General features: G+C 46.5%; 1 protein-coding gene across 1 annotated transcript in view; it reads left to right on the top strand.

Moving 5' to 3' along the window:
• ATP6V0A2 (ATPase H+ transporting V0 subunit a2) overlaps nt 1-24,748 on the top strand; it is a 38,484-nt gene that overhangs the window by 8,153 nt on the left and 5,583 nt on the right. The window contains exons 4-16 of the mRNA XM_027576038.1: nt 301-438; nt 1,150-1,238; nt 2,878-3,004; nt 9,610-9,692; nt 11,217-11,310; nt 12,023-12,235; nt 16,628-16,778; nt 17,018-17,154; nt 17,416-17,603; nt 17,707-17,797; nt 21,338-21,456; nt 22,084-22,294; nt 24,293-24,412. Coding sequence (XP_027431839.1) covers nt 301-438; nt 1,150-1,238; nt 2,878-3,004; nt 9,610-9,692; nt 11,217-11,310; nt 12,023-12,235; nt 16,628-16,778; nt 17,018-17,154; nt 17,416-17,603; nt 17,707-17,797; nt 21,338-21,456; nt 22,084-22,294; nt 24,293-24,412 — 1,761 coding nt within the window. The remainder of the gene's footprint in view (nt 1-300; nt 439-1,149; nt 1,239-2,877; nt 3,005-9,609; nt 9,693-11,216; nt 11,311-12,022; nt 12,236-16,627; nt 16,779-17,017; nt 17,155-17,415; nt 17,604-17,706; nt 17,798-21,337; nt 21,457-22,083; nt 22,295-24,292; nt 24,413-24,748) is intronic.

The raw sequence follows: 24,748 nt of genomic DNA, 5'->3' as shown, positions 1-24,748 counted from the left end.
GATGAAGGGAAGCCCAGAGCAGTGGTGGGAGTGGAGATTAGGCTAGGGCGGCCTAGGGTGCCTCGATTCATCATCTGGGATGCCTCCATTCTGCACGGTGTGAGCTGAGTAGGAGTTCCCTGAATTGATAGGAAACAATAAATGATGGACCTTGAAAATCTCTGCATGCTTCCATATCCCTTCAGACTGTCAGATTCTGGCTTGTGAAGCCCTCTCTGGGCTTTAATGTACTATAAAACATTTTTGAGAACCATACTTAGAATGGACCTGTCCTCTTAAGTAACTGCCCTTTGGCTTTAGGAGCAGCTGCAGAAGCTGGAGGTCGAGCTGAGAGAAGTCACCAAGAACAAGGAGAAGCTGAGGAAAAACTTGCTTGAACTGATTGAGTACACTCACATGCTCAGAGTGACAAAAACCTTTGTTAAACGAAATGTGGAGGTACTGACTGCATGCGTGAGGAAACGCATTTCTTTTGTTAAAAATCTAGCTCCCGTAAGGTTTCCGGTTTGGTTATCATTTATCAGAGAGGTACATTTTGATCTTAGCTTTATTTTTCAGTCAGATTACATGACATTAAACAAAGCATTAAGCCTTTTCCTGTGTTAGTTGGTTTTAGCAATGACAATACTTTCTATTTGTAAAATGCTTCAGTTTGTAGTTGAAAAATACCTTTTTATGATCATGAGGAAAGAAATGGGAAAGTGGAGTTTGAACTTCAAAATTTAGTTTGTTTGTTTTTTTTCACCAAATTGCTAAGAATAAAGGAATTCACAAGAAGTCTCTGGTTTATGAGTAGAGTCTCTGTAATAGCTCTGCTCTCCACTGGGTACGGAGGGGAGAGGTCCGTCCCGTGGAGCTGTTACACTTGGTGGTGGCGTCTGACTGAGCACTCTGTCTCTGAGTGAGGCAGTGACACAAATTATAACACCCTACCTCTAGTAACCCGACTTCAAGTAACTTATAAATAAGGGACGGGGAAGCGATCTTTTTTACTGACCAGAGCCGTGTTCCATGTCTGAGTTATCTTGGGGTGTCAGCACTCAGGTCTGGCACCCAGTTAGGATGCTCCATAAACTTGCTCGGAAACGTGACTTGGGAAATGAAGTGCCACTTGTAATGAGACCCACTTGGTTTCGTATTTCTTTGTAGTTTGAACCCACTTATGAAGAATTCCCTCCCTTAGAGAATGATTCCTTGTTGGACTACAGCTGTATGCAGAGGCTGGGAGCAAAACTGGGGTAGGTGACAACCACTGGGGGGCTGAGCGTCACCCTGTCCCTGTCGTCAGTGGAGGGATGAATGCTCCCATTTGAAAGCCTGTGATGGAATGAAAGAAAGTGAATATCTGTTTGAGAAAACACTGTACTCCTGTATTTGCTGAGTGGAGTTATTCAGCTGTATTGACTTTTTAGCTAAATACCATGGGAATTTCTTCTTTTGGTATAATGAGCTGGAAAGAAGGAACATTTATGCCATTCAGTGTTATTCCAATAAGCCTAAAATAATTGCTCAGTGAAGTGTCAAGTCCTGTTTTGTTTGGTGGAAACATAGGGGCTAAACTGAGTTGGTTAATTTATTAATTGTATTTTAAGGATCTTTTTCTGCTATTAATCCTTTCTGTTTACTTGAACCAATGGTAACTTGTTTCCTCATGTGATTTGTGATTTCTTTTTATTATGAACATCTGTTCCTCTGTTCCTTGTCTGAAGGAATCCAATGATAATTGAGTTTGAGGATGTATTCCTTCAGAGAGAATTTGTTTTTACATTTGTCAGATACCGGGGGAGCATTGTACCAACTTGGAATCATTTTACATTAATTTCTCAGCTTGGATTTTTTGTTTTTCTTTTTTTACTATGCAAATAATGTGAATTTAAGCCACAAACCTGAGTGAATTCTAACCTGTGATTATAAATTCTCAAGGCAGTTGTGCCTGGTTGGCTCAGTTGGTTAAGTGTCTGTCTTCGACTCAGGTTATGATCTCAGGGTTCTGAGATTGAGACCCGAGTCGGGTTCCCTGTTCAGCGCAGAGTCTGCTTCTCCCTCTCCCTCTGCCCCTCACCCCACTATTGCTCTCTCCTTCTTCCTCTCTCCCTTTCTCTCTCAAATAAATAAAAAAAAATCTTTAAAAAATAAATAAATAAATTCTCAAGGAAGACTTTTCCTTTTCTATCTAGAACCAAAACTGAAATAAGTAAGTTTATTTGAGGGCTCCTTTGTAAGATTTTTTCTAGTCCATCCATTCACTAAGGGCGTAGTTCTTTGGGGGTGAGGGGGTGGGAGGCCCAACCTTAGGGGGGATTAGGAGAGATTCAGTTTCATCTTCTCAGCTCATGTAGACCTAGTGCCTGTCTCCTCCTCCCATGCTGACCTTGACGCTCAAGGCTTTAAGATACTGCGTCAGTGGAATACATCAAGGTAGCTATGAGATCCTGGTTTATTTTTCAATTCCAAGAAATTCTCTTAATTATAGGCTCAGCTATACATTTGAGAGGATGTTTCAAAAATAAATTTTTTAAAAAGATTTATTTATTTCATAGAGAGAATGGGAAAGCATGTGGGTGTGTGAGGAGGGGGCAGGGCAGAAGGAGAGAGACCCTTCAAGCAGACTTCCCCCTGAGTGCGGAGCCTGACACAGGGCTTGATCCCACAACTCCGAGATCACTACCTGAGCCAAAATCAAGAGTCGGATGATCAACCAACAGAGCCACCCAGACGCTCCCCCAAATTTTTTATGCAGCATTTTAGATATTTTGCAGTTGGAGGGCTTTCAGGATACCTTCACCATTTTACCAGAAATGATTCATTTCTCCTTTTAATGCAATCAGATAATTCATTGCTTTCAATTGACTGCAGCTTGTCTTTATTGTCTCATAGATTTGTATCTGGCTTAATTAACCAAGGAAAAGTTGAAGCATTTGAGAAAATGCTGTGGAGGGTCTGCAAAGGGTACACCATTGTGACCTATGCAGAGCTGGATGAGCCCCTCGAGGACCCTGAAACAGTGAGTTAATGTCACGATCACCTTTTAACAATGACAGACTGACCACGGAGTTGGAGGCGCTGTGCACAGGGAGCCACTTGAGAGTGAGTTGTTCACCTGAGGCCTTACCATCCTCAAGCACATTTGGGTGTGGCTCTTAAAGTCAAGGGCTCTCTCGTGGATTGCAGCCCGGAAATTAAGGTAGCCACGTCGCTACCCTCTGGGCCTCATACCCCATCCAGGTTTCACCGGTCATCCGGTACCGCCTTTTATAGCGAAGGTCTAGTTTAGAATCACAGTTTGGATCTAATTGTCACATCTCTTTGGTCTCCTTCATTCTGGGACAATTTCTCAGTCTTTCCTTGACTTTCCTGACCTTGACATTTGAAAATTCTTACAGATCGGTTGTTTTGGTAGAATGTCTCTGCATTTGGGTTTGTCTGATATTTTCTCATGATTAGATTCACGTCATGGATCTTTGGCAGAAGTGATGCTATGTTCTCCTCACTGCATCCTGTCAGGCGCATGATTCAGTTCGTCCTGTTGCTGGTAACATTTACTTTGATCACTTGGTCGAGGTGGTGATGCTTAGGCTTCTCCAGTGTGAAGTCATCTTTTTCCTTTGTAATTAATACGTATTTTGGGGGAAACGCTTTGAAACTGTAACTGTGTCATTCCTTTTTTTTTTTTTTAAAGATTTTATTTATTTGAGAGAGAGAGAATGAGAGAGCACGAGAGGGAAGAGGGTCAGAGGGAGAAGCAGACTCCCTGCTGAGCAGGGAGCCTGATGTGGGACTCGATCCCGGGACTCCAGGATCATGACCTGAGCTGAAGGCAGTCACTCAACCAACTGAGCCACCAGGCGCCCATCTGTGTCATTCCTCATCAGATTTCCTTCCTTCCTCCCTTTCTTTTGAAAGTGTGAGCGGCGGGGGTAGAGGTGGGGAGGGGCCGAGGGGGAGGGAGAGATTCTTCAAGCAGACTCTGCTCTCAGTGCAGAACTCAATCCCAAGACCCTGAGATTGTGACCTGAGCCAAAATCAAGAGTCAGCTGTGCAGCCTACTGAGCCCCCCGGTACCCCCCGTCAGATTTTCAGTTCACTATTTCCTATTTGAGTCAGTGAGTTACACTCTGTTACTATATTATATAATATATAATTATTTTGATATTCAGATTCTCTAGGTTTGGCCCATTGGAGTCCATACAAGCTGGCTTTTCTGTCCTTTCACATGCTGCCATCGTTTTTCGTGCACTTCCTTCCTTGCTTGCACAACAAGACATCCAGATTCATGTAATTTCCCTCACCCAGCTCTGGCATCAGCCACTTCTCTAGGAGCCTGGTTCTGTTTAGTGGAGAATGGTATTTAGAAGCCAAGGAATGGACTCTGGGGGCGCCTGTTGTTCACGGAGGTGTTGCTGTTCCCTGGCTCTGTCATTGGAGAGCTCTTGGACGGACACACACACACACACACACACACACACACACACACACACACACACACACACGCACCTTATTTCTGAACCTATGCACATATATTGAAAACTGTGGTTCACATCCAATTCCAAGCTACTACCATAGAAGTCAGTGTCGGTTTCTCCATTTCTGTTTTTGTAACTTTTTTCTTTGATGATGAGAAACTCCACTCTTGTTGTTAACGTTTTTACTTATTTTTTATCCGCTTGCATGTAACCAGTCTCCCGTCTCTGCCGTCCCCTCTTCTTCCTGCGTGGAGCCCCAAATTCCCCATTTGGGGTGGGCCCCTGCTGTGGATGTCCTCCTCACCCCACTGGGGCTGCTCCCCTGCAGGGATGCTCTCTTCATCTTGCATGAGCTCTGACTTTGCCCAGGACCACTGGTGGTCTTCCCCTCCTGGGTTCATCCCTGCATGTATTCTTAAGGCTTTAGGACTGAATTATTCAGGAGGGGAAGCTGAGGGGCAGGAGAGAGAAAGCCATAATCACCTTTTTAAATCTGTCATTTTTTTTTAAGACTTTATCATAAAAATAACTATATTGCTCTAAATGAGGATGAACTGATCTATTAAAGGTAGAAAAGGAACTTAGGCTTCTTACTTTTGAGGAAAGGGCTTGTGTTTTGTTTTTTTTTTTCCTAAATTTGCCTCAGGAATTTTGGCTGCAAGATGAATATATGTCCCATAGTAGTTTTGACACATAAAGAGGAGTTTGGCTGTGAAATGGACTTTCATAAGATTTAGCCTGAATGAGCCACACAAGTTTAATCTAGTGAAAATCTAATCAGTCAAGCTGTTCATTAACCATACACTTGTAATATTTTCTGCTCTTTCATGGCTCCTGTAACTGCCAGGAGCCGTCTGTTAACTGTCCTTTACTGTGAACTTTATGATCTCTGTCTATAAAGCTGAAGATAGAAACCGTCCTGCGGTAGCGTTTACCTGTTCCTCCGAGCTGCTTCTTTATTGAGAAAACCTATCAGTCATTCTTATGCAGAGCATTTGCTCAAGTTAAAAACTTCTATGTATTTCTAAGCTCCTTTGGCTGAGTTCCTACCAGATATGTGAAAGGGCATTGAATGTCTGTGAAGAAATACAGAGAAGTGGACTAGAGAGAAGTATTATCCTGAAAATACAACTTCCCCATAGTTACAAAGGAAATGTATGCTTGTGGCTGAAAATTGGGAACAATATCGAAAACATGAATGAGAAAATCAACCCCCTGTGATCCTGTTTAGGGAGGGCCACCGTTGACATTTCAGCATGCGTTCTTCTAGTGCTTGTTCTGGAGAAGATACAGGTATTTGATTTGGCAGCTGGTACTCAGGTTCTAGGATTTATCATGTCAAGTTTAGTGCCTTTTGGGTTGACCATCTGATCCCTTAGTGTCATTACAGCCGCCAGAGCGTATTTCTAGCTATCTCCTTGTTGGTCTCGTTTCTAGGTGCTGACCACTCTGTGTCGAAGCTAGACTCAGGCGATCTCACTTGGCTTTATGATTTGTATTTTATGTTGTGTGCTGTCCCTGGTCCATCTTACGCCTGAGGTGTTTGTGTTCCTTGACGCAGTACTATTTTTTAAAATTGTTGTGGAGGGGCACCTGGGTGGCTCAGTCGGTTAAGTGCCTTCGGCTCAGGTCATGATCCCGGGGTCCTGGGATCGAGCCCCGCATCAGGCTCCCTGCTCGGCGGGAAGCCTGCCTCTCCCTCTCCCACTCCCCTGCTTGTGTTCCCTCTCTCGCTGTGTCTCTTTCTGTCAAATAAATGAATAAAATCTTTAAAAAAATAAATAAAATAAAATTGTTATGGAATCTTCGAGGTCAGGTTTGCTATAAATGCCATTTCTTTCTTCCCCCCAGTTTAGTTTCTTCAATAACTTATTTTGAATTTCAGTTTATAGAACAGTTGCCAGAAGAGAACAGAGACCTGTGTCCCTTCACCCAGATTTCCCAGTTGCTTCCCCGTTCCCACATTTGCTCCATCAGCCATGTGCTCTCTCTGTGACTCGGTCCGCATTTTCACTAGGCTCTTTGCACGCCCGGTGAGAGGAAGCTGTAGATGTGGCCCCATCATCCGTGAGTTACCCCAGTGTGTGTGCCCCCAGGCAAGGACGCTCTTACACAACCATGAAGGGGCCCCCCCAACCATGAGAGAAACCAGAGCGGGTGCAGCACTTTTGTCCGATCCGGACATGCTGTTCTCGTCTCCCGGCGGTTCTCCTTTCTTCCTTCCTGGTCCGGCTCCCTCCCTGGGCCTGTAGTGGCATCGGGAACAGGCATCCCATCCCGTGGGCTGACCCCCTCCCTCTGGGCAATTTGATGTTTCTTCACAACCAGACTCAGGCCACATGTTCTCGGCAGGAAACACCTTAGAAGTGTCTCTCTGGCCACCTCAGCACCTCCTACCAGGTGACACATGATGGCCATCTGGTCATGTTGGTGTCTGCTGGGTTTTTCCACCTTCATGTCACCATGTTGCTCTTTGTGACGGATTAGTAATTTCCAAGTTGCACCGGTGTCCCGTGCCTCCCCCACCTGCCCACCAGGCTTAGTGTCCATGGATGACTCTCCTGAATCCATCACCTTGGTCATGGTTGCCATGTGGTCCTCATTCCTTCTATACTTACTCGTGATTGCTCGGAAGGCGGGCTTCCCCCTCTCGCTTCCGTGGAGTCGTGGATTTTCATTGTATTTAATGACTTGGAATCTGTTACGGTCCTTATTTATTTCGATGCCCAAATTGTCCCTGATTTGGCTGCTGAGGGTCCCTTCGTGCATGTTCCTGTGTCCTTTGGCCTGTTGTCAGTGTCCACCGAGCATTCCCTTCCTTGTTGGCGCCGGAAGATGTGCCAGCTTCATCCTGTGCTCTCCCTACCTCAGCCTGGAATCGGCCATTTCTCCAAGGACCGCTGGTGCTTTTTAGCGGAGGACGGTGTTTACAAAGATCTGGGTGCTCGAGTGCTCATCAGGTCGTGGAGTGTCGCTGCGCCTGGGCCGTCTGAGCGGTCGGAGCGTGTGCACGTGCGCACGCACGCGGCTGTACCCACTTCTGTGGCTACCTGTGCTTAGCAATTATAAAACCACGTGCTCAAACTGTAACTTAAAATTCCGATCAGTTCTTTCTAGACTGAACCTTTTTCATGTGTTTGTAGTTTCTTTTTTGACAGTGAGAAATCTGGCTCCCGTTATCCTCAATGTGTTTCATGAATTGTGCAGTTAGTTTACTTCTTTATTCAACATAACCCATCTCCCAAACACATAGGCCATCTCCTCCCCCCCACCATCCTGTGTTCTTGCTGTGGGGACCCACCTGCCTGTGCTTCCCTGAGGATCCCTGACCTATTCCCCATCCTTTGTGGCCCAGGGCTCAGTTCTTGGGCCGCTTCTCTCCTCTCTCTGCCCTTAGGGATCCTATATAATTTCACAGCTTTAGATACTGCCTTCCAAATGTTTATCTCTAGCTTGGATCTCTGGCTACTCCAGGTCTTCTTCTAAATCCCTGGAAGACATTTGCACCCGATGCCTAAAGCTGGACTCTTGGTCCTTCCTTCCAAACCTGCCCTGCCAGGCTTGCCCATCTCAGTAAGTGGCAGCTCCATCCTTCCGACTGCAAGGCCCCAAACCTTGGGGGTCCTCCTGACTCTTTTCTTTTTCCTCAGAGCTCATGTTTAATCCTGTAGCAGCGTGATTGGCCATGTCTTTTAAATAGGAAGAGACTCTGGTCTCTCTTGTCACCCTCACTGCCACTACCCTGCTCCAGGACATGAGCATCCACACCTCAAGTACCTTCCTTCTGCAGGAGCCTCTGTCTTCAGTTCCCGCCCCGGCCGCTGCCCTATTGTGTTTTCTCTTCCCAGCATCTAGAACGATTCCTATAAGACTTCAGTCAGGTCATGTCACTTCCCCACTTAAAACCCACCAGTGGCTTCCTGTCTCACTTGGCAAAACGCCAGAGCCTTATAGTGTCACTTCTCGTGGCCTCGTTGCGTGTCTGACCCTGTGTTACTACTCTGCCCTGTGCACACCCCTTCAGCGTGCTGGCCTTCTTGCTTTCCCTGATCCTGCTTCTCCGTGAGCTCTTCTGTGCCTTCGGAGGCCTTCCCATGGTGGCCACACGGCTCCCTCCCCTCCCTCACCCCTTTAAGCTCCGATGTCCCATTCTCAGGGAGGCCTTCTCTGGTCACCCTATTTAAAACCACAGCCCCCAGCCCCCTGCCCTCCTTCACCTCCTCCAGCTCTGTTTCCTTTGGAGCACTTATCACTTCTCTCCATGTGGTGGACCGTGTGTTTTCTTTGCGTCTCTTGCTGCCAACTTGGATACATCCCCACCCCTCCCAAGTCAGGGATTTTTGTCTCTTTTGTTCAGTTCCGTATTCCTAGCACCTAGAACAGGGCCTGGCAAATAGGCCAAAAATCTACTCAGTTTTATTTGTAGAATTATTTCTCAGTATTTGTGGTAGTTCTGTAAGGTCTCCATGAACACTTGAATTAATGACACTGAACCACTCTACCAGGGGAAATACAGGGGTAGGTTTCTGCGAGCCTCTCCTCACATTTTTGTCCACCGATCGATAATAACCTTGTTTTATGTGTGTTTCTGTTCAGTATGTATTATGGATTCATTAACACAGAACTCTGCCAACAGCGCTATGACTCAGGCCTGAAGGAAGCTTATCTGACACTTGTATTTTCTGTGTAGGGCACATCACTGCCTTCTCAGGCCCAGGAAGCTAGCTAGCACTTCAGCATTATGCCCGAGGACCATTTTAGATAGTGAAACCACCAACAAAGAGCGCAAAAGTGTGAAAAACATGTTTAAACCATGACAAGGCCCCTTTTTTACCGTATGATATGGAACCAGAAGGCAGAGAGCCGCCCCGTGTGACCTCAGCTGGAATAGGCACATCCGGGGACTCAGACTTTGGGCAGCTCTGTGTGTCTGTAAATGACCCCACGCCACTGCCAGGACTGATGTTAGGGTGAAGAACACGTTGTGGCCGGGATGGGCGAGGCGCAGTTGCAGGGTCTGTGGGGCCTGAGGGCGACTACACCTGTTGCGGGAGTGAAGGGGCTGACTTGTGACAGAGTTTGAGATGCCACAGTTCTCAAGAGTTCTGGACACAGGAGTAACAATGATCCCGATTTGTTCTTCTAGGGAGAAGTCATAAAATGGTATGTGTTTTTAATATCCTTTTGGGGAGAGCAGATTGGCCACAAGGTTAAGAAGATATGTGATTGGTAAGAACAAGAAACATTTTGTTTCATCTATTTGCTTATATTCAGTGGCCTCTAGTTTTCCCTAAATATCCCTCTGTGTTTGAGGGGAAATGCAGTGGGTGCGAAGATTGCTGGGTCTGGTTTTATGTCTTTGCTGTAGAACCATGTTTTTAAACATTTAATTAGTCATCTCTCTTGTCAGTGTTCTACTTAAGACGCTTTAGAAGTAGAGACCATTTTTAATAACATTCTTAGGTTTTATTTCCTCCCTGGGAATCAGGGCTTAAGAATAATTGGAGAAGGAATCAAATTTTAATATTTTGTGCCTCCGTGTTGCACTGAGCTCCATGGAGGCCTGTCTCTCATCACGGAGCATCTGGTTCATCTTTGGCCGAACAGCGTTTGGCAGGTTTCTTTGTGCACCGTGGCCTGGATCCAGGGTCTGGATCCAGAGTCTGGCTTCACCACCCACGCGCTGGGCGAGCTTGGCGAGCCACACGGCCAGGCTCCCTTCCTCACCGGGCTTCAGGCCTGAGGTGACACAGGTGAGGAGCTCCCGAGTGAGAGGCAGTGCAGCCGAGCAGTGCAGCCGGGGAGTGTCGCTATGAGAATCTCACTGTGATGTAGTCTCGGCAACGGTGGAAAAATAAGCAGAAGCCAAACAAAAATGTCAAAAGAACGCCCTTTGTTTTTAGATGGCCTTGTTTCTTGTGGGGGCTTCGGTGGGGCTCGGGTATTTCCTTTGGAAAGTGTTTCCCAGGGGCTGATTCTCAGTCCTGGGTGGTATGGAAAGCAATTTCAGGTATTACGTGGACAAACCTGTTATTTTCATAAATGTGTATTTATTTTAATGTACAGTAGAAAAACTATAACCAGCATACAAACCCATGATTTCATAGATACTGTTGTTTGGGATAAGGCTAGAGTGAGTAATTCTAATAGTCAGAACTTAAAATGTTAAATATGGCATAAAAATGTCAAGGGAGATGGGAGATGCGGGAGGGGAGGTGCAGCTTCCGCTCCCGGTGTGTTGGGGTGCCGTGCAGCCCCCAAGAGATGGGCCCTAGGAGGTGAGGGAGAGGTTTACTGCACCACGTGTCAAAGGCAGTTGCTAGGAAACCAGAGCTTTTTTTTTTTTCCCCTCGTCCTTTTATTTTCTCTTTCTTTTAAAGGTAATTACTGTTGTGTGTTCTTTGCTTCTGTGTTTCGAACTTCTTTAATGATTCCCAGCCCAAGGATGGTGGTGAATTTCACAAAGTAGGAATTGGGAGCGAGCTCCGGGGATGGGAGGGCAGGAATGGAACATGGAACCAAGAGAGAGTTTGCTAAATTTGTTGAATCCTGTAGACAGACTTTGCTGAGTGTCTCTGTGCGAGGCCTCACTGTGGGCCTGTGCGTGTCTGCACCTTTTTCTCCCAGAGGGCTGCTTTTACTCCATTTTGGAGGGAGATGTGCCCACGTGGTACACTGAATTTAGTTCTAGCGTTTGGTATATAGCCTCTTCTCGTCCCAATGGACGTGCGATTGTTGAATTCTGTCTTCTAGTTACCACTGCCATGTTTACCCCTACCCAAATACTGCTGAGGAGCGGAAGGAGATTCAGGAGGGCCTAAATACCCGGATTCAAGATCTTTACACTGTGAGTAAACGGGAAACGGTTGTCTCCTTATCTGAGGTGTGTAAAACATTTTACAAATCCATTTACTTTCTTTTTTAATATGGAAAATTTTGGTTGTGGACAAATCAAGATGTTTTAGGCGTGTCATTTACCTTGCTCCTCTTCATGCAAGTTTTATTTTAGCAGACTGTTAGATATCCAGGTGCTTTTCATGGGACTTCAGAGAAGATTCTCTGGTCATCACAGGAGACAAGCAGTCTGTTTAAAGTGGTGGCGATTTTGCTTTCACTACTTTAATTAATGTTTCTGCTTCTATCAGTGAGAGCTCTTGGTGGCAAGAAGTAGACTCCGACCCACTTAAGCAAAAGGGGTTTCAGGCCATGTGTGATGGGGTGGAGTTGGTGGCTCTCAGGGTTGACAGGGAGCTGAGCTGAGGCTGGGAATGGCAAGAAAGGGGAGCTCCGTGGGCCCAGCCAGGTCACTGTGCTGCCACCCAGATGGTGACATCTGACCATTTCCTGTCCCCTTGGGGTGGTGTCCTGGAGGGGCAGCTCCCCAGAGAGAGCCTCAGATCGGTGGGGTTTGGGCTTCCGCCCGCTTCCCGGTGGTACTGGGGGTCAGGAAGAGAAGGAACAGACCGCTCTCGTGTCTGCCCCCAGGAGAGGCAGATACCGGACGGACAGATACTGAAAAGTGCCTGCAGTGTTGGCAGCCCGAGTTTGTTCCCACCCAGGTGCTTCACAAAACCGAGGATTATTTAAGGCAAGTACTGTGTAAAGCCGCAGAATCTGTCTACAGCCACGTCATCCAGGTGAAGAAGATGAAAGCCATTTACCACATGCTGAACATGTGCAGCTTCGACGTGACCAACAAGTGCCTCATCGCTGAAGTCTGGTGTCCCGAGGCCGACCTGCACGACCTGCGCCGGGCGCTCCAGGAGGGGTCGGTAAGGAGGCTGTGGCCCGGTCGGGACCAGACGGAAGGACTGGGGCTGCTCTGGGGAAGCCGGAGAAAGAAAGTGGAAATGTCCTCGAGTGGTGAGAGGGCGCTGAGCTGACCGTTCTCTTGACCCAGAGTTCTGGAGAGTCAGCCATCCGAGCTGTGTGCAGGCGCATGCGTTTCTCATGTGTTCTCAGAGTAGGGAATAGAGTCTCGTGGTTAAAAGTAAAACTTTATATATGTAAAGTAAAAGACACAGTGGCAGAGTGGCTCTCTCTTATCCTGTTGCCTCAAAGGTAACTGTTGCTTCCTGTTAGGTCTTTGAGTTTCTTAGTCGTAGATAAGCACTAGATAAGCACGTATGAATGGATATTTTTCTTCACGAAGGGTTACATGCTATTCATTCATACTGTTCTTTTCACTAAATAAAACTTCCCTACTTTTTATAAGTATTTAATGTTCTACTGTGTGGATGTACCATGGCTTGTCGCACTGGTTCCCTGCTTGTTTAGGGGGTCTGTGCTGACGCGACCACCGCAGTGACTGACACCTGATCTGTCTGCAGGAGAGAGTCCCAGATATGGAGTTGCCGGATCAGTTTGACAGATAGTACCAGCTGCTGCATTTCTCTCTCTCTTTTTTTTAAGATTTTATTTATTTATTTGACAGAGAGAGACACAGCGAGAGAGGGAACACAAGCAGGGGGAGTGGGAGAGGGAGAAGCAGTCTTCCTGCGGAGCAGGGAGCCCGACGCGGGACTCGATCCCAGGACCCCAGGATCATGACCTGGGCTGAAGGCAGACGCCCAATGACTGAGCCCCCCAGGCGCCCCTGCACTTCTCTTATTTTGAGAGAGGTTGAAAATCTTTTCTGTTTTGGAGCCACTTGAATTTTCTTTTTTTTTTTGAGCTCTGTGTTCCTAGGCTTTGCCTATTTTCTGCTGAGTTGTTAGTCTTTTTCTTAACTAGTTTCTGTTGGCTCTTTGTCTATGATATGAACAAAAATATTTTCCCCGATTCGTCACTCATCTTTTGATGTTTCTGTTTGTTGGCTTGTTTTGGGTCATGCGGAAGTGTTTTGTGAAATATAGTTGAACTTATCAATTTGCTCTTACAGCAAATTGAAGTTTACTGTAACTTTGAAGACTCTGCTTTTTCCCGCTCCAAGGCTTTGGGGTCAGTTTCCTACGTCCCTGTGAGGGCTTTTTCTACATCAAAACTCAGTTCTTCAATGGAAATAACAGGTTGACATATTTCAAGTGACAGTTAAAGAAACAAGTTTTCTTTTTTTAAATTAAATTAAATTAAGTTTTGTAAGTAATCTCCATACCCAGTATGGGGCTTGAACTCACGACTCTGGGATCGAGAGTCGCCTGTTCTGCTGACCGAGCCAGCCAGGCGCCCCAGGAAACAAGTTTTCATATGGGTTTTCTTTTTGTTGTTGTAAATCACCTTGTTTCCTTACATAATTCTTTGATGGTATAAAAACACTTTTAGTTTTCTTAGAAGAGGGCTGGCTTTCGTAGGCATAACCAGCCAATTACAACATTTCCTAGTGTTGCTGAAAACCAGCTAAGTGCCCTGTATCACAAGGACATGTGGGTTGGCTGATGTCTAGATACTTTTGAGCTGCCAATGAGATGGAGTTTGATGGGGACACACAGCAGTGCTGGGGTGCTGAGCTCCTGGCCAGTAGCACCCTGCTTCAGGTGGGGCACTTGGGGCTTCTGGCCTGCAGACCGCCAGATTGATGCCCGCGACTCCTGTTGTTCTGGCTGTTGGAAGCGTGTTCTCCAAGAGTCGTCCGCGGGGCCCACGGGAACAGCACTCCCTGAGTTCTCAAGTGTTGATAATAGTATGTCTCCAGCCTTTATTACTGGAAGTTTGGTTTTTGGAATTAAAATCCTTGGCTCGTGTTTTTGAAATTTTTGTTTTTGTTTTCTGTGGGTATCTTAACATGTGAGTCCATCTTGTTCTGGCACGGTGTTGCTAACAGGCCTGATAATTGAATTTTCCTTATAAGCCTTGTACTTTTTTTTTTCTTTGCCTATGTGCTTAAGAGTTGTTTTTTCCTTTAAAGACCAATAATTTTATTAGAATATGTCTTGATATGGCCATTCTGGGTTGGTATTCTCAGATATACAGTGTGTCCTTTTAATATATAGTTTTATTTATTTATTTTTAAAGATTTTATTTATTCATTTGAGATAGAGAGAGAGAGAGAAAGCATGAGCAGGGGGAGAGGCAGAGGGAGAGGGAGAAGCAGGCTCCCCGCTGAGTCAGGAGCCCGATGCGGGACTCGATCCCAGGACCCCGGGATCATGACCTGAGCCTAAGGCAGACGCTTAACAACTGAGCCACCCAGGCGCCCCTCAGTGATTCTTTTAATATATAGTTTTAAAAAAAGTTTCAGAAGAGTTCTCCTGAATTCTGCTTTTTAGTATTCATTCTGTTCTCTTACCCTGGTTTCCTCCTTCGGGACCTGCTGTTTACGTTTCAGTTGAACCTTCTATGCTTTTCTTCAGTGTTTGTCACTTTTTCTTGAGTCCTATTTATCTTTCTTCATTTTGATTTTTTAAAAATTTCCATTCTTAAAAAAAAAAAAATTTCCATTCTTTCGCCTATTTCTCTTATGGCTTTTATTACTAGGAAGGTTTTTCACCTTGGGAGTTCCTTCTAGTTTTGTCTTGTTGCAGAATATTTTTTCGTTTATTTCTAATTCCTTTCTGACTTCTATTAGCTCATTTCTGACTCTTTCTAATTCTGCTTTCTAGTGCTTTTTCATATTATGTATTGTTTTCCTAATTTTTTTTTTTTGCTCATTTTGAAATGAGTAAGTTAAATTTTTGTCTGTTTTGTGGACATGTCCTTCTGGCGTGCTTTCATTGTCCACAAGGATGTTGTTCGGCTCAGTCTTTTTTTTACTATAACCTTATATAAGGTTTGACTTCCATCCTTCTTTTGATCACTTTAAAATGTAATTAGTTTTCTGAAAACATGTTTAAATACTCAAGGGAATTCTGTATTAGACATAATAATGTTCATACGTATGAATGTATTTTTAAGATACTAAAAGTAGCTCTACATTACATATAATGTGAGCACATCATGTATTTATATCTTAGGTTTACAGAACGTGTTTAAGATACTCAAGGGACTTTTAAAAGGGGGCAGATTCAGGATCACTTTCCTAACTTCACGGGATTTTTTTCTTTAATACTTTTGATCAGGGATCAAAAATGTGTCTCCTGGACCTGAGGCTTCCTCTCTTCCCCTTTACCTGGACCTTCTCTTTCCTTATCTCTTTTGTTCCTGTCCTGCTCAGTTTCTGTTTCATTCCGGGGTCTCTCATCAGTGGAGGGCCCCCGTGGTGGGAGGGTGCCCTGGCAGGTCTGTTCCACGAGCTCGGGCCGGGGGAGGGGGCTGGACTGCTGTTACCCCACAGACCTCACTTCCCGTGGGCCCCTTGCACTCACCCACTCCGGGACTGGACAGAACCCTTCCCACTTCCAGCTGCTTTTCTTGGATTGGCCTGCTGTGCTTTCCAGGGAATGCTTTTGACTCTTTGGGGATGTTTCTTCCTCTCTCAAAGCCACATTGCTTCCCTTGCTTCCTCTGGTGTAGAGGCTCCTACCGTGCAGGTGTTGTCATGTTGAGCGGCTTGTCCCCACCCATTTGCGTTTTGTGGCTTGTGTGGACAAGGATTTGAGAGAAATGTTGTCTGTGGGATTTTGGTTTTGCTCTCTCGTTGCCCTGTCTGCTCTTGAGGGGATTTGGGGAGGTTCAAAACTACACCTCCATTTGGGATTTTCCCAGAATCCCCTTACCTGCAAGTATCCTAAGAAATAGAATTTGACTGGAAAATCGACTTTTCTGGTAATACCCTGTTTTGCTTTATTTGTTTGAAGAGGTTTTCCGTCCCGTTATAAATGAATACATTTCTGAAGATTTGTAAACACTGAAGGGAAAAGCTATCATACAACTTTGCTGTACCGATGCTGACATTTTGATTTATTCTCGTCTGTTTTCTGGTTTTATTAGCTAATATTGTAGTTGTCTCCAGATTGCTCTTGAACATTTTTAAGAGATAAAAGGTCAAATTTCAGGTTTATGTTAGGATTCTGAGACTGCCTTATATACACATCCCTGTCATTCCCAGCCTTGCTGTCCACTTTCCTGCCCTCACAGCCAGGCTACGCACTTCCTTCTGCAAGACCACACCCCCGCGTGCTGCCCCCCAAGACTTCCCTGACTCCTGCGGCCACTCCGGTTGCCCTCAAACCCCCTGGTGGTGGTTCGCACGTCCCCACGGGCCATGCAGAGCCTCGCCATAGCAGGGAGCCAGTGTTGGTTGAATGAGCTCTTGGATAGTAATTTTTTTTCTTTCTTTTATGTGAAAGAGAGAGAGCGGTGCTACGATCCCCTCATTTATGAACACAATCCCAACAAAAGAAACACCCCCAACTCTAATCCGCACCAACAAGTTCACCGAGGGGTTTCAGAACATTGTGGACGCCTACGGAGTTGGGAGCTACAGAGAAGTGAACCCAGGTCGGAAGTCTGAGTTTGTAAATCCTCCTGTTTTGTCTGATTGCAGCTGCTTCTCCCTGCAAGGATGTGGTAGACGTTTGGGAAAGGAGGCTCACGGCTCTTTGTGTCATCTTGCTTAGTGTAACGCGCTCATTTTAACCTGTCCGTTCTCGTTCGGGAATTCTGGAGAAGATTGAGTGTTTGAATGAACTAGAATTTTCTGCCTCCGGTGAATCAAGTCTCTTCTGCTGTCCCTGCAGCTCTCTTCACCATCGTCACTTTCCCCTTTCTGTTCGCCGTGATGTTTGGAGACTTCGGACATGGCTTTGTGATGTTCTTATTTGCCCTCTTGCTGGTGTTAAATGAAAACCATCCCAGACTAAATCAGTCACAAGAGGTAAGAGCAGAGACACCCCGGCCTGTTATACCTGGTTGGGTGATTAGCAGTCATTATTTTCTTTTTGACTACACAAGAGGCGTTCCTTAAGTGTTGGTTTTTGGCAGGAAGTGTCCCTGACTGAGCTGTCGGAGGTGTGGGTCTGTGGCCTCCGTGTCTGTGCTGGCCCTCGGAGTGGTTCCGAGGGGGCGCGGACCCAGCCGGGCCTCTGCCTGCATTTTCGCGGTGGTTCTCCTCTGCTCACTGCTCTGCTTTTCACAGATCCTGCGCATGTTTTTCAACGGCCGATACATCCTCTTGCTGATGGGACTGTTCTCTGTATACACGGGCCTCATCTACAACGACTGCTTTTCAAAGTCGGTCAACCTGTTTGGCTCCGGGTGGAACGTGTCTGCCATGTACAGCTCCGGCCACGCTCCAGCGGAGCGCGGGAAAATGGTGCTTTGGAAGTAAGTGCGGGGCCCCCGGCGGTGCTTTCGGTGGGAAGAGCGTTTCTCCGAGGCTCCTCTGTCCTCCTGTCCGTAAGCCTGCTCACTCTGCTCTCTGTTACAGTGACACCATCGTCAGGCGCAGCAGGGTTTTGCAGTTAGACCCAAGCGTTCCTGGAGTGTTCCAAGGCCCTTATCCTCTTGGCATAGATCCCGTGAGTGCACTTTTTCCTTGCCATGATCTTGGCTTCCTCTGTGGTGCCACCTGGTTTTAGTTGTCACAGTGCTTCCTCAGACTCTTGGGCACGGCTCACACGGTTGTACACGATGGGGAAGGTGCCCTGGGGGTTTCTGCCCGGGCGGCTGTGGCCCATGTGCATCCCGAATGAAGTTGGCTTAGAGATGAAGCTGAGCTGTCCATTTGGGAAGCCAGGGTCAGTGTCCAGATGAGAGGAGTCTGTGGGGAGAAGGGGAGCCGCACTCTGTCATGGTTCCTGACCTGTTTTACTCTAGGGAGAGCCAACCCTTCAGGAGCCATTAAATGCTGGCTGCTTCCTACATTTCTTCTTTGTGTGTGGGGATTATTATTATTATTATTATTATTATTTTACCCTTTGATCTAGAAAGAAATAGTATGGAGTTTTAGAGCTTGAAAGGGAGCTCACAGTTATCAGGGTGCTTATGGAAGTAGTTTGAAATGGGAAGTATTTTTTTTTTTTTTTTGACAGAGACAGAGACAGCGAGAGAGGGAACACAAGCAGGGGGAGTGGGAGAGGGAGAAGCAGGCTTCCTGCTGAGCAGGGAGCCCAATATGGGGCTCGATCCCAGGACTCTGGGATCATGACCTGAGCCGAAGGCAGATGCGTAACAACTGAGCCACCCAGGTGCCCTGAAATGGGAAGTACTGGGAGTAGGGAAAGGAAGACGCAGCTGCAGGGGGCCAGGACTGCTGTCCACCACCCCCCACCCCAGACCCTACAGCGCTCAGCAAGCCAATCCCTCCACCCCTCCCTCCCCCACCAGGCCTTCATCGGGCTCCCACCAGGCCCTCACCAGGCCTCCTTCAGGCTGGGGCACTGTTTCCCTGGACTGTCGGCCATCTTCTGGAGGAATCTCACCTTGGAAAGGGGAGCTTAGAGGCCAGCTCAAAATTGGTCTGGGGGCATGTGCTCTAATTGTGTACAGGAATGAAAAAATGGAATGACAGAGGTCCAGCATGCCTTCATCCGAGCTCTCCAAGCTAGTGCCTTCATAATTGTTCTGTTCATTCTTGCCTCTACACATAAATTGTATAATTCAACGTTGTTGCCTTCCATCTTCATATAATTGGAAGCGTGAAAAAACTTTTATAACAATTCTCTTAAGGTACGGCATTTTGGAGCCAAATTCCTAATAATGTGTGGCCTTGCTTGAAGGAAAGAAACATTTCTGAATAAAGGCCCCAAGGAAGAAAGTTCAAGTAGGTGTTTTGAGGGGGAGGAGGAGACTGGGGCATGGTACTGCTTCTTTTTGCCTTAGTTTAATTTTAAAATCAGCATTATGCTCGTATGGGCTCAAAAATAGACCCAAAGTGTGTACTTGGTGTATGTACAAGGTCCAGCTCTTTGGAAAGGTCCCCTCTGCCCTGTCCTTAGCCCCTTTTTTTTGACAGAGGTGCTGCCACCTCCAACCCGGGAACCGTTGGGGTTGTGTCTCCTGTTTCTTTATGAACATACAAATACATCTTCTTTCTCTCCCCCTTTCTTTGCCTAAAAGATCGTTCTGTACCCAGTTGTGTTTAGCTTAGTCATCGGAGAGAGACTTCCATGTCGTGTTGCCGGGTGGCGCTGTTGCTGCTTTTCCTGCTCTCCCGCGCTCTCCCGCGCTCTCCCGCCCTCTCCTACTCTCCTGCTCTCTCCTACTCTCCCGCGCTCTCCCCCCCATCCCGCGCCCCCCCCCCCCCCCCCCCCGCGCGCTCTCCCGCCCTCTCCCGCGCTCTCCCGCCCTCTGTCCCGCAGTGCAGTGGCCGCTGTCAGCCGGCCTCTTCCATGGCTCCAAACTGTCAAGCTGAAGTCAGCTGAAAGACCTCTTCCTGAAATCTTATTTCCACTTAAAAAGAAGGAGTCTTTCTGTCCTAAGAGGTCCTGTTTCTCTTTTCCCAATCCCCCCGATTGAGGGACTATAAGAATTATTTTTTCAGAGAGTGAGAGAAGCCGTCCCAGTGGGCCCTGGAGGGGCTGGGGCAGGGAGCCCTGGGGAGTTCGCCCGGCCCCCTGGGCCTTACCATCAGCGCGGTTTGGCTGCCCGTGCACTTCTGCTCCCTCCCTCCCTCCCTCCCTCCCTCTCTCCTCCTCCTCCTCCTCCTCCTCCTCCTCCTCCTCCTCCTCCTCCCCCCCCCCCCGCTCGCCCTCTCTCCCCCTCATTCTCTCCCCTCTCCCTCTCTCTTTCCCCTTCCTCCCTTCCTTCCTTTCTGTTAAACTTTATTATAAAATGCACATACACAGAATTTATAAAACATGTATGTAAAGTTACAACATGCCTACTTGTATGGCCCCTGCCCAGGGTAAGAGACCCTGGGACCTGGAATGTGTCCCCCTGGCACCAGCTGTCCCCAGAGGGAACTTCCACCCCCCGGCCTCTGTGTTACTCTTTCTCTTGGGCTTCCTTTTAGTATTGCCTCAGAGGCATAGATCCCTAAACACGTTATTGTTTCATTTGGCATCCTTTGAACTTTATGTTAAAGATAGAATTGTTTGTAACAGTCTGTGGCCCTGGTTTAAGAAAATCAGTGGTTCTCACTCTGGAAAACAGTATGGAGGTTCCCCAAACAGTTGAAAAGAGAGCTACCATACGATCCGGCAATTGCACTACTGGGTATTTACCACAAAGATACAAATGTAGGGATCCGAAGGGATATGTGCACCCCAATGTTTATAGCAGCAATGTCCACCATAGCCAAACTGTGGAACGAGTCAAGATGTCCACTGACAGATGAATGGATAAAGAAGATGTGGTCCATATATACAATGGAATATTATGCAGCCATCAAAAGGAATGAGATCTTGCCATTTGCAACGACGTGGATGGACCTGGAGGGTGTTATGTTGAGTGAAATAAGTCAGTCAGAGAAAGACATGTATCATATGACCTCACTGATATGAGGAATTCTTAATCTCAGGAAACAAACTGAGGGTTGCTGGAGTGGTGGGGGGTGGGAGGGATGGGGTGGCTGGGTGATAGACATTGGGGAGGGTTATGTGCTATGGTGAGCACTGTGAATTGTGCAAGACTGTTGAATCACAGATCTGTACCTCTGAAACAAATAATGTAACATATGTTAAGAAAAAAGAAAAGATAGCAGGAGGGGAAGAATGAAGGGGAGTAAGTCCGAGCGGGAGACGAACCATGAGAGATGGTGGACTCTGAAAAACAAACAGAGTTCTAGAGGGGAGGGGGGTGGGGGATGGGTTAGCCTGGTGATGGGTATTAAAGAGGGCACGTTCTGCGTGGAGCACTGGGTGTTATACACAATGAATCATGGAACACTACATCAAAAACTAATGTAATGTATGGTGATTAACATAACAATAAATTTAAAGTAAAAAAAAATCAGTGGTTCTCAGATCAGAGGCATCAAGAAGAAAGTCTTGAGTGTTGCTTTTTTTTTAAATCTATAGCTGCCTTTCGATTTAAGGTAGGAAATTTGTCCAGTGTCATCTCTGTGTCCTCAAGCAGTTGAAGGAAGTTAAAGATGTCTTGTTTTGTTTTGTCTTCAGATTTGGAACTTGGCCACAAATCGTCTCACTTTTCTAAACTCTTTCAAAATGAAAATGTCTGTGATTTTAGGAATTATTCACATGACTTTTGGAGTCATTCTGGGAATATTTAACCACTTGTAAGTACAGATTTTTTTTTTTTAAGCAGTATTTATAAGCCAAGCTTGGTATTTCTTAAACTTTGCTTCTTGAGGGTAGACTCTATAAGTTTTAAAGGCAACTGGTGTGGTGGTGTGTTTTTTGTTTGATTCTGTGGTGATGATACAGGTTTTTGACCGTTGCAGTGATTTGTTTATTTAGCAGATATTTATTGAGTGTATAGTACGTGCTGGGCACTGGTCTAGGCTCCGGCAATCGAGTGGTGCTGAAGACAAGAGATTAGGTTTTGCCTGCATGGAGTCTGACATTCAAGGGAGGGAGGCATGCAACATATACATTAGGTTTATTTCTGGAACTAATTTTTGTTATACTCTTTTTTTCATTTTATAAATTAGAAAACTATTTGTTTACTAGAGCTAGTGTGTGAAGAGGAAGAGGTTATATTTTCTTCCTCTAACTGGGCCTGATGGGGAAACACCAGCATTTTCGCTGGGCTCACATGTTTTCTTCATGGACGTATCTGAATCCTGTATGAGTTGTCAGAAGACGAAGGATGTTCTGCTGAGATAGGCCTTGTCCCAGAGAATTGAAGAGTAATTTACTCTCCAAACTGGCTCGGGGTTTGAGCGATTCCTTTTTTTTTCTAGGCATTTCCGGAAGAAGTTCAATATTTATTTGGTTTCCGTCCCGGAGCTTCTCTTCATGCTGTGCATCTTTGGATACCTCATATTCATGATCGTCTATAAGTGGCTGGTTTATTCAGCAGAAACCTCCAGAGTTGCTCCCAGCATTCTGATTGAATTTATCAACATGTTTCTATTCCCAGCTAGTGAAACAAATGGTCTTTACTCAGGGCAGGTAGGTAATGTTCTTTTCCACTCTTAGGAACTTAAAGGAAGTCCTCCTGAGAGCCTCTTTGTGTTGATCAGTGGATGATTGAAGGGGTGTTCTGCAGGCCTCCCGGGCACGTAGGAGCTTTCCGTTTCTCTGGATGTGATCACAAGAGCTGCCCCTGACTCTGAAAGCTGTGCTGGGGGGCTCAGGTTGGGCAATATAATCCAAACTCGCTGCCACTCAGTAGCCGTCAGAACTGCTGGGAAGAAAGTGTATTTCTAGAGGGTTTCTGAGGACTGGCAAATCCCCCTATTTTTCTAGTTACTTTAAAATCGGTCTCTGACTAAGCCCAGGCATCACGGAACTGGTATCTGGACCACAGCATGTGGGCCCTCTCCCAAACTGGCTTTTCTAGAATCGTGTGTTTGCGTCATGCCACCTGCACCCGCACTGTGGCATGGTGGCAGAATGTGGGCTCGGGTGACAGCCCCGCTTGCGAGCCCAGTTCTGTCACTTCCTTGAAAATGGAACTGTGAACACATAATTTGACTCCTCCGTGCCTCAGTTCCCTCATCCATAAAAATGGGAGTAAAAACAGGACCCAGTTTGTAGCCGAGAGTTAATACGATCCAGTCCTTGGGAAGGTACGTGGCACGGGCCGTGCTCGCGCAGGGTGAGCGCGTGCTGCGGTGGCGTGGAGGGTCCCTGTGCCGTGTGGAGAGCCGCGGCGTCCCTCCCGGAGGGTGCTGCTGCAGGTGTGGCGTGCCGCCCGGCGTCCCTGCGGCACGGAGAAGTCCTCCCCGTCCGTACTGTCGCAGCCTCTGTCCTCTCGAGCTGTAGGTTTTGCTTTTGTTTTTTAAAAACCTTGTTGACCCTGCAAACGGACCGTTTGGTTTTGTTTTCCACGTTCCGCGGACAGCTAAATTTTAAGTCGGATTTGAAGCTCAGCTTGCTGCACCGTGGGCTCCATTGTGAGCTGCACGCGTACGTCCTTTTTGAATTATTTGAGTTTCAACTCTTATTTATTTATGTTTCTCCTGTTTGTGGTTTTTAAATTGTATTTCATTGTTATTTTATTGAGCCTTTATAAAATGACGTAGATGAGATAAACAGCCAGCAGGGAGGTGAGTGGGGCACAGGTGCTGTGGTCAGAAAGGTCCACGAAGGGAACTAATTTATACATGTCCTGTACGCCTGAAAACGTGCTTCCTGTGACTCTTCTTTCTTACCTCACAGCAGCCCTTGGGGTGGGTGCTGCCGTCCCGGTGGCTCAGGGCAGACCTGGTCACTCAGCGGCAGGTGGGGCCCAGACGTTCACCCAGTCTGCTACCTCCTAGCTCGTACCCACGTAGCGCATACGGCTCTGGGAATCTGTGTAATGAACGGCCACAGACGAGGGATAAGCCTGGGACAGTGTGATGCCTGGTCATTTGTTTTCATAGCCACTTACAGATCCCTTAAAATCACGCAAACCGCAGTGGCTGTGTGTGAATATGCTTTGCTCTCGATTTGTTTTTAGGTAACTGTAAATAACCCTACTTTTTAAAGAAAATGTTTTTAGTTTTGTTCTGAATCCTCTTTTAGTATTTTTCTCATGTAAAAGTGAATCTGCTTAACTGTGTCCTCACATTCCTCAAGTAATCTTTATAATGATAATTAAAAAAACCAGAACAAGAATATAAAAAAAAATGAAGAGCTTGTGTTTGTATTCATCCTCTTAACGGTATTTTCAGAAAATTATTAGCTGGAGTTTGACTCTCTTTAGAATTTTCTTATTCATTCCTTACAGATCTGAACTGAATGATACTTTCCCACTCTGTCAGTAGTGTTACTCATCGGTTCTAGAATTTAGCTAGGAGTTTAGGAAAAGATCCACTGGCAGATAGAATTTGTCTTGTGTTTACCTTCTGTTCCTTGTTATTGTGAAGAAGGAGACACTGTCTGTGGTCTTCTCAGTGCACCAGTGACCCTGTTGGCACGTCTTTGCATCCTAACTGACCTCCCCCGCTTCTGCGCCCCCAGGAGCACGTCCAGAGACTGCTGCTGGCCGTCACGGTGCTGTCTGTCCCTGTTCTCTTCCTGGGAAAACCACTCTTCTTGTTGTGGCTGCACAACGGGCGCAGCTGCTTCGGAGTGAGCAGGGTAAGTGCGAGTCTGGATGTGTGTTTGCAGGTGGCGAGCGGAGTGCGGTTTTAGTTACACAAAGAGGAGCCAAGAAGACAGCTTTCCGAGGCGCTGCCTAGAACTTCTGCGGCGAGCCTGCTGTGTGCGGGCGAGTACGGGCCGTCCCGCCCCAGTGAGCAGCAGGCCCGCTGCGGGTTGGAGCGCAACCCTTCCGCGCGGTGGTTGTCGTGAAAGCGTTTTTGTGCCTTATTCTGGATTCTTGACTTTTTTTTTCTTTAAAGTGTTTTTTAATTTAAATAATAGAACTAAATTATAGAAAACAGGGAATGTAGAGAAAGCGGAGCCTTCCTCTAT

Source organism: Zalophus californianus, chromosome 14 (assembly GCF_009762305.2).
Source record: "Zalophus californianus isolate mZalCal1 chromosome 14, mZalCal1.pri.v2, whole genome shotgun sequence".
NCBI classification, from domain to species: domain Eukaryota; kingdom Metazoa; phylum Chordata; class Mammalia; order Carnivora; family Otariidae; genus Zalophus; species Zalophus californianus.
The sequence above is the reverse complement of the archived record's forward strand: the minus strand, read 5'-3'. Positions and strand labels throughout refer to the sequence as shown.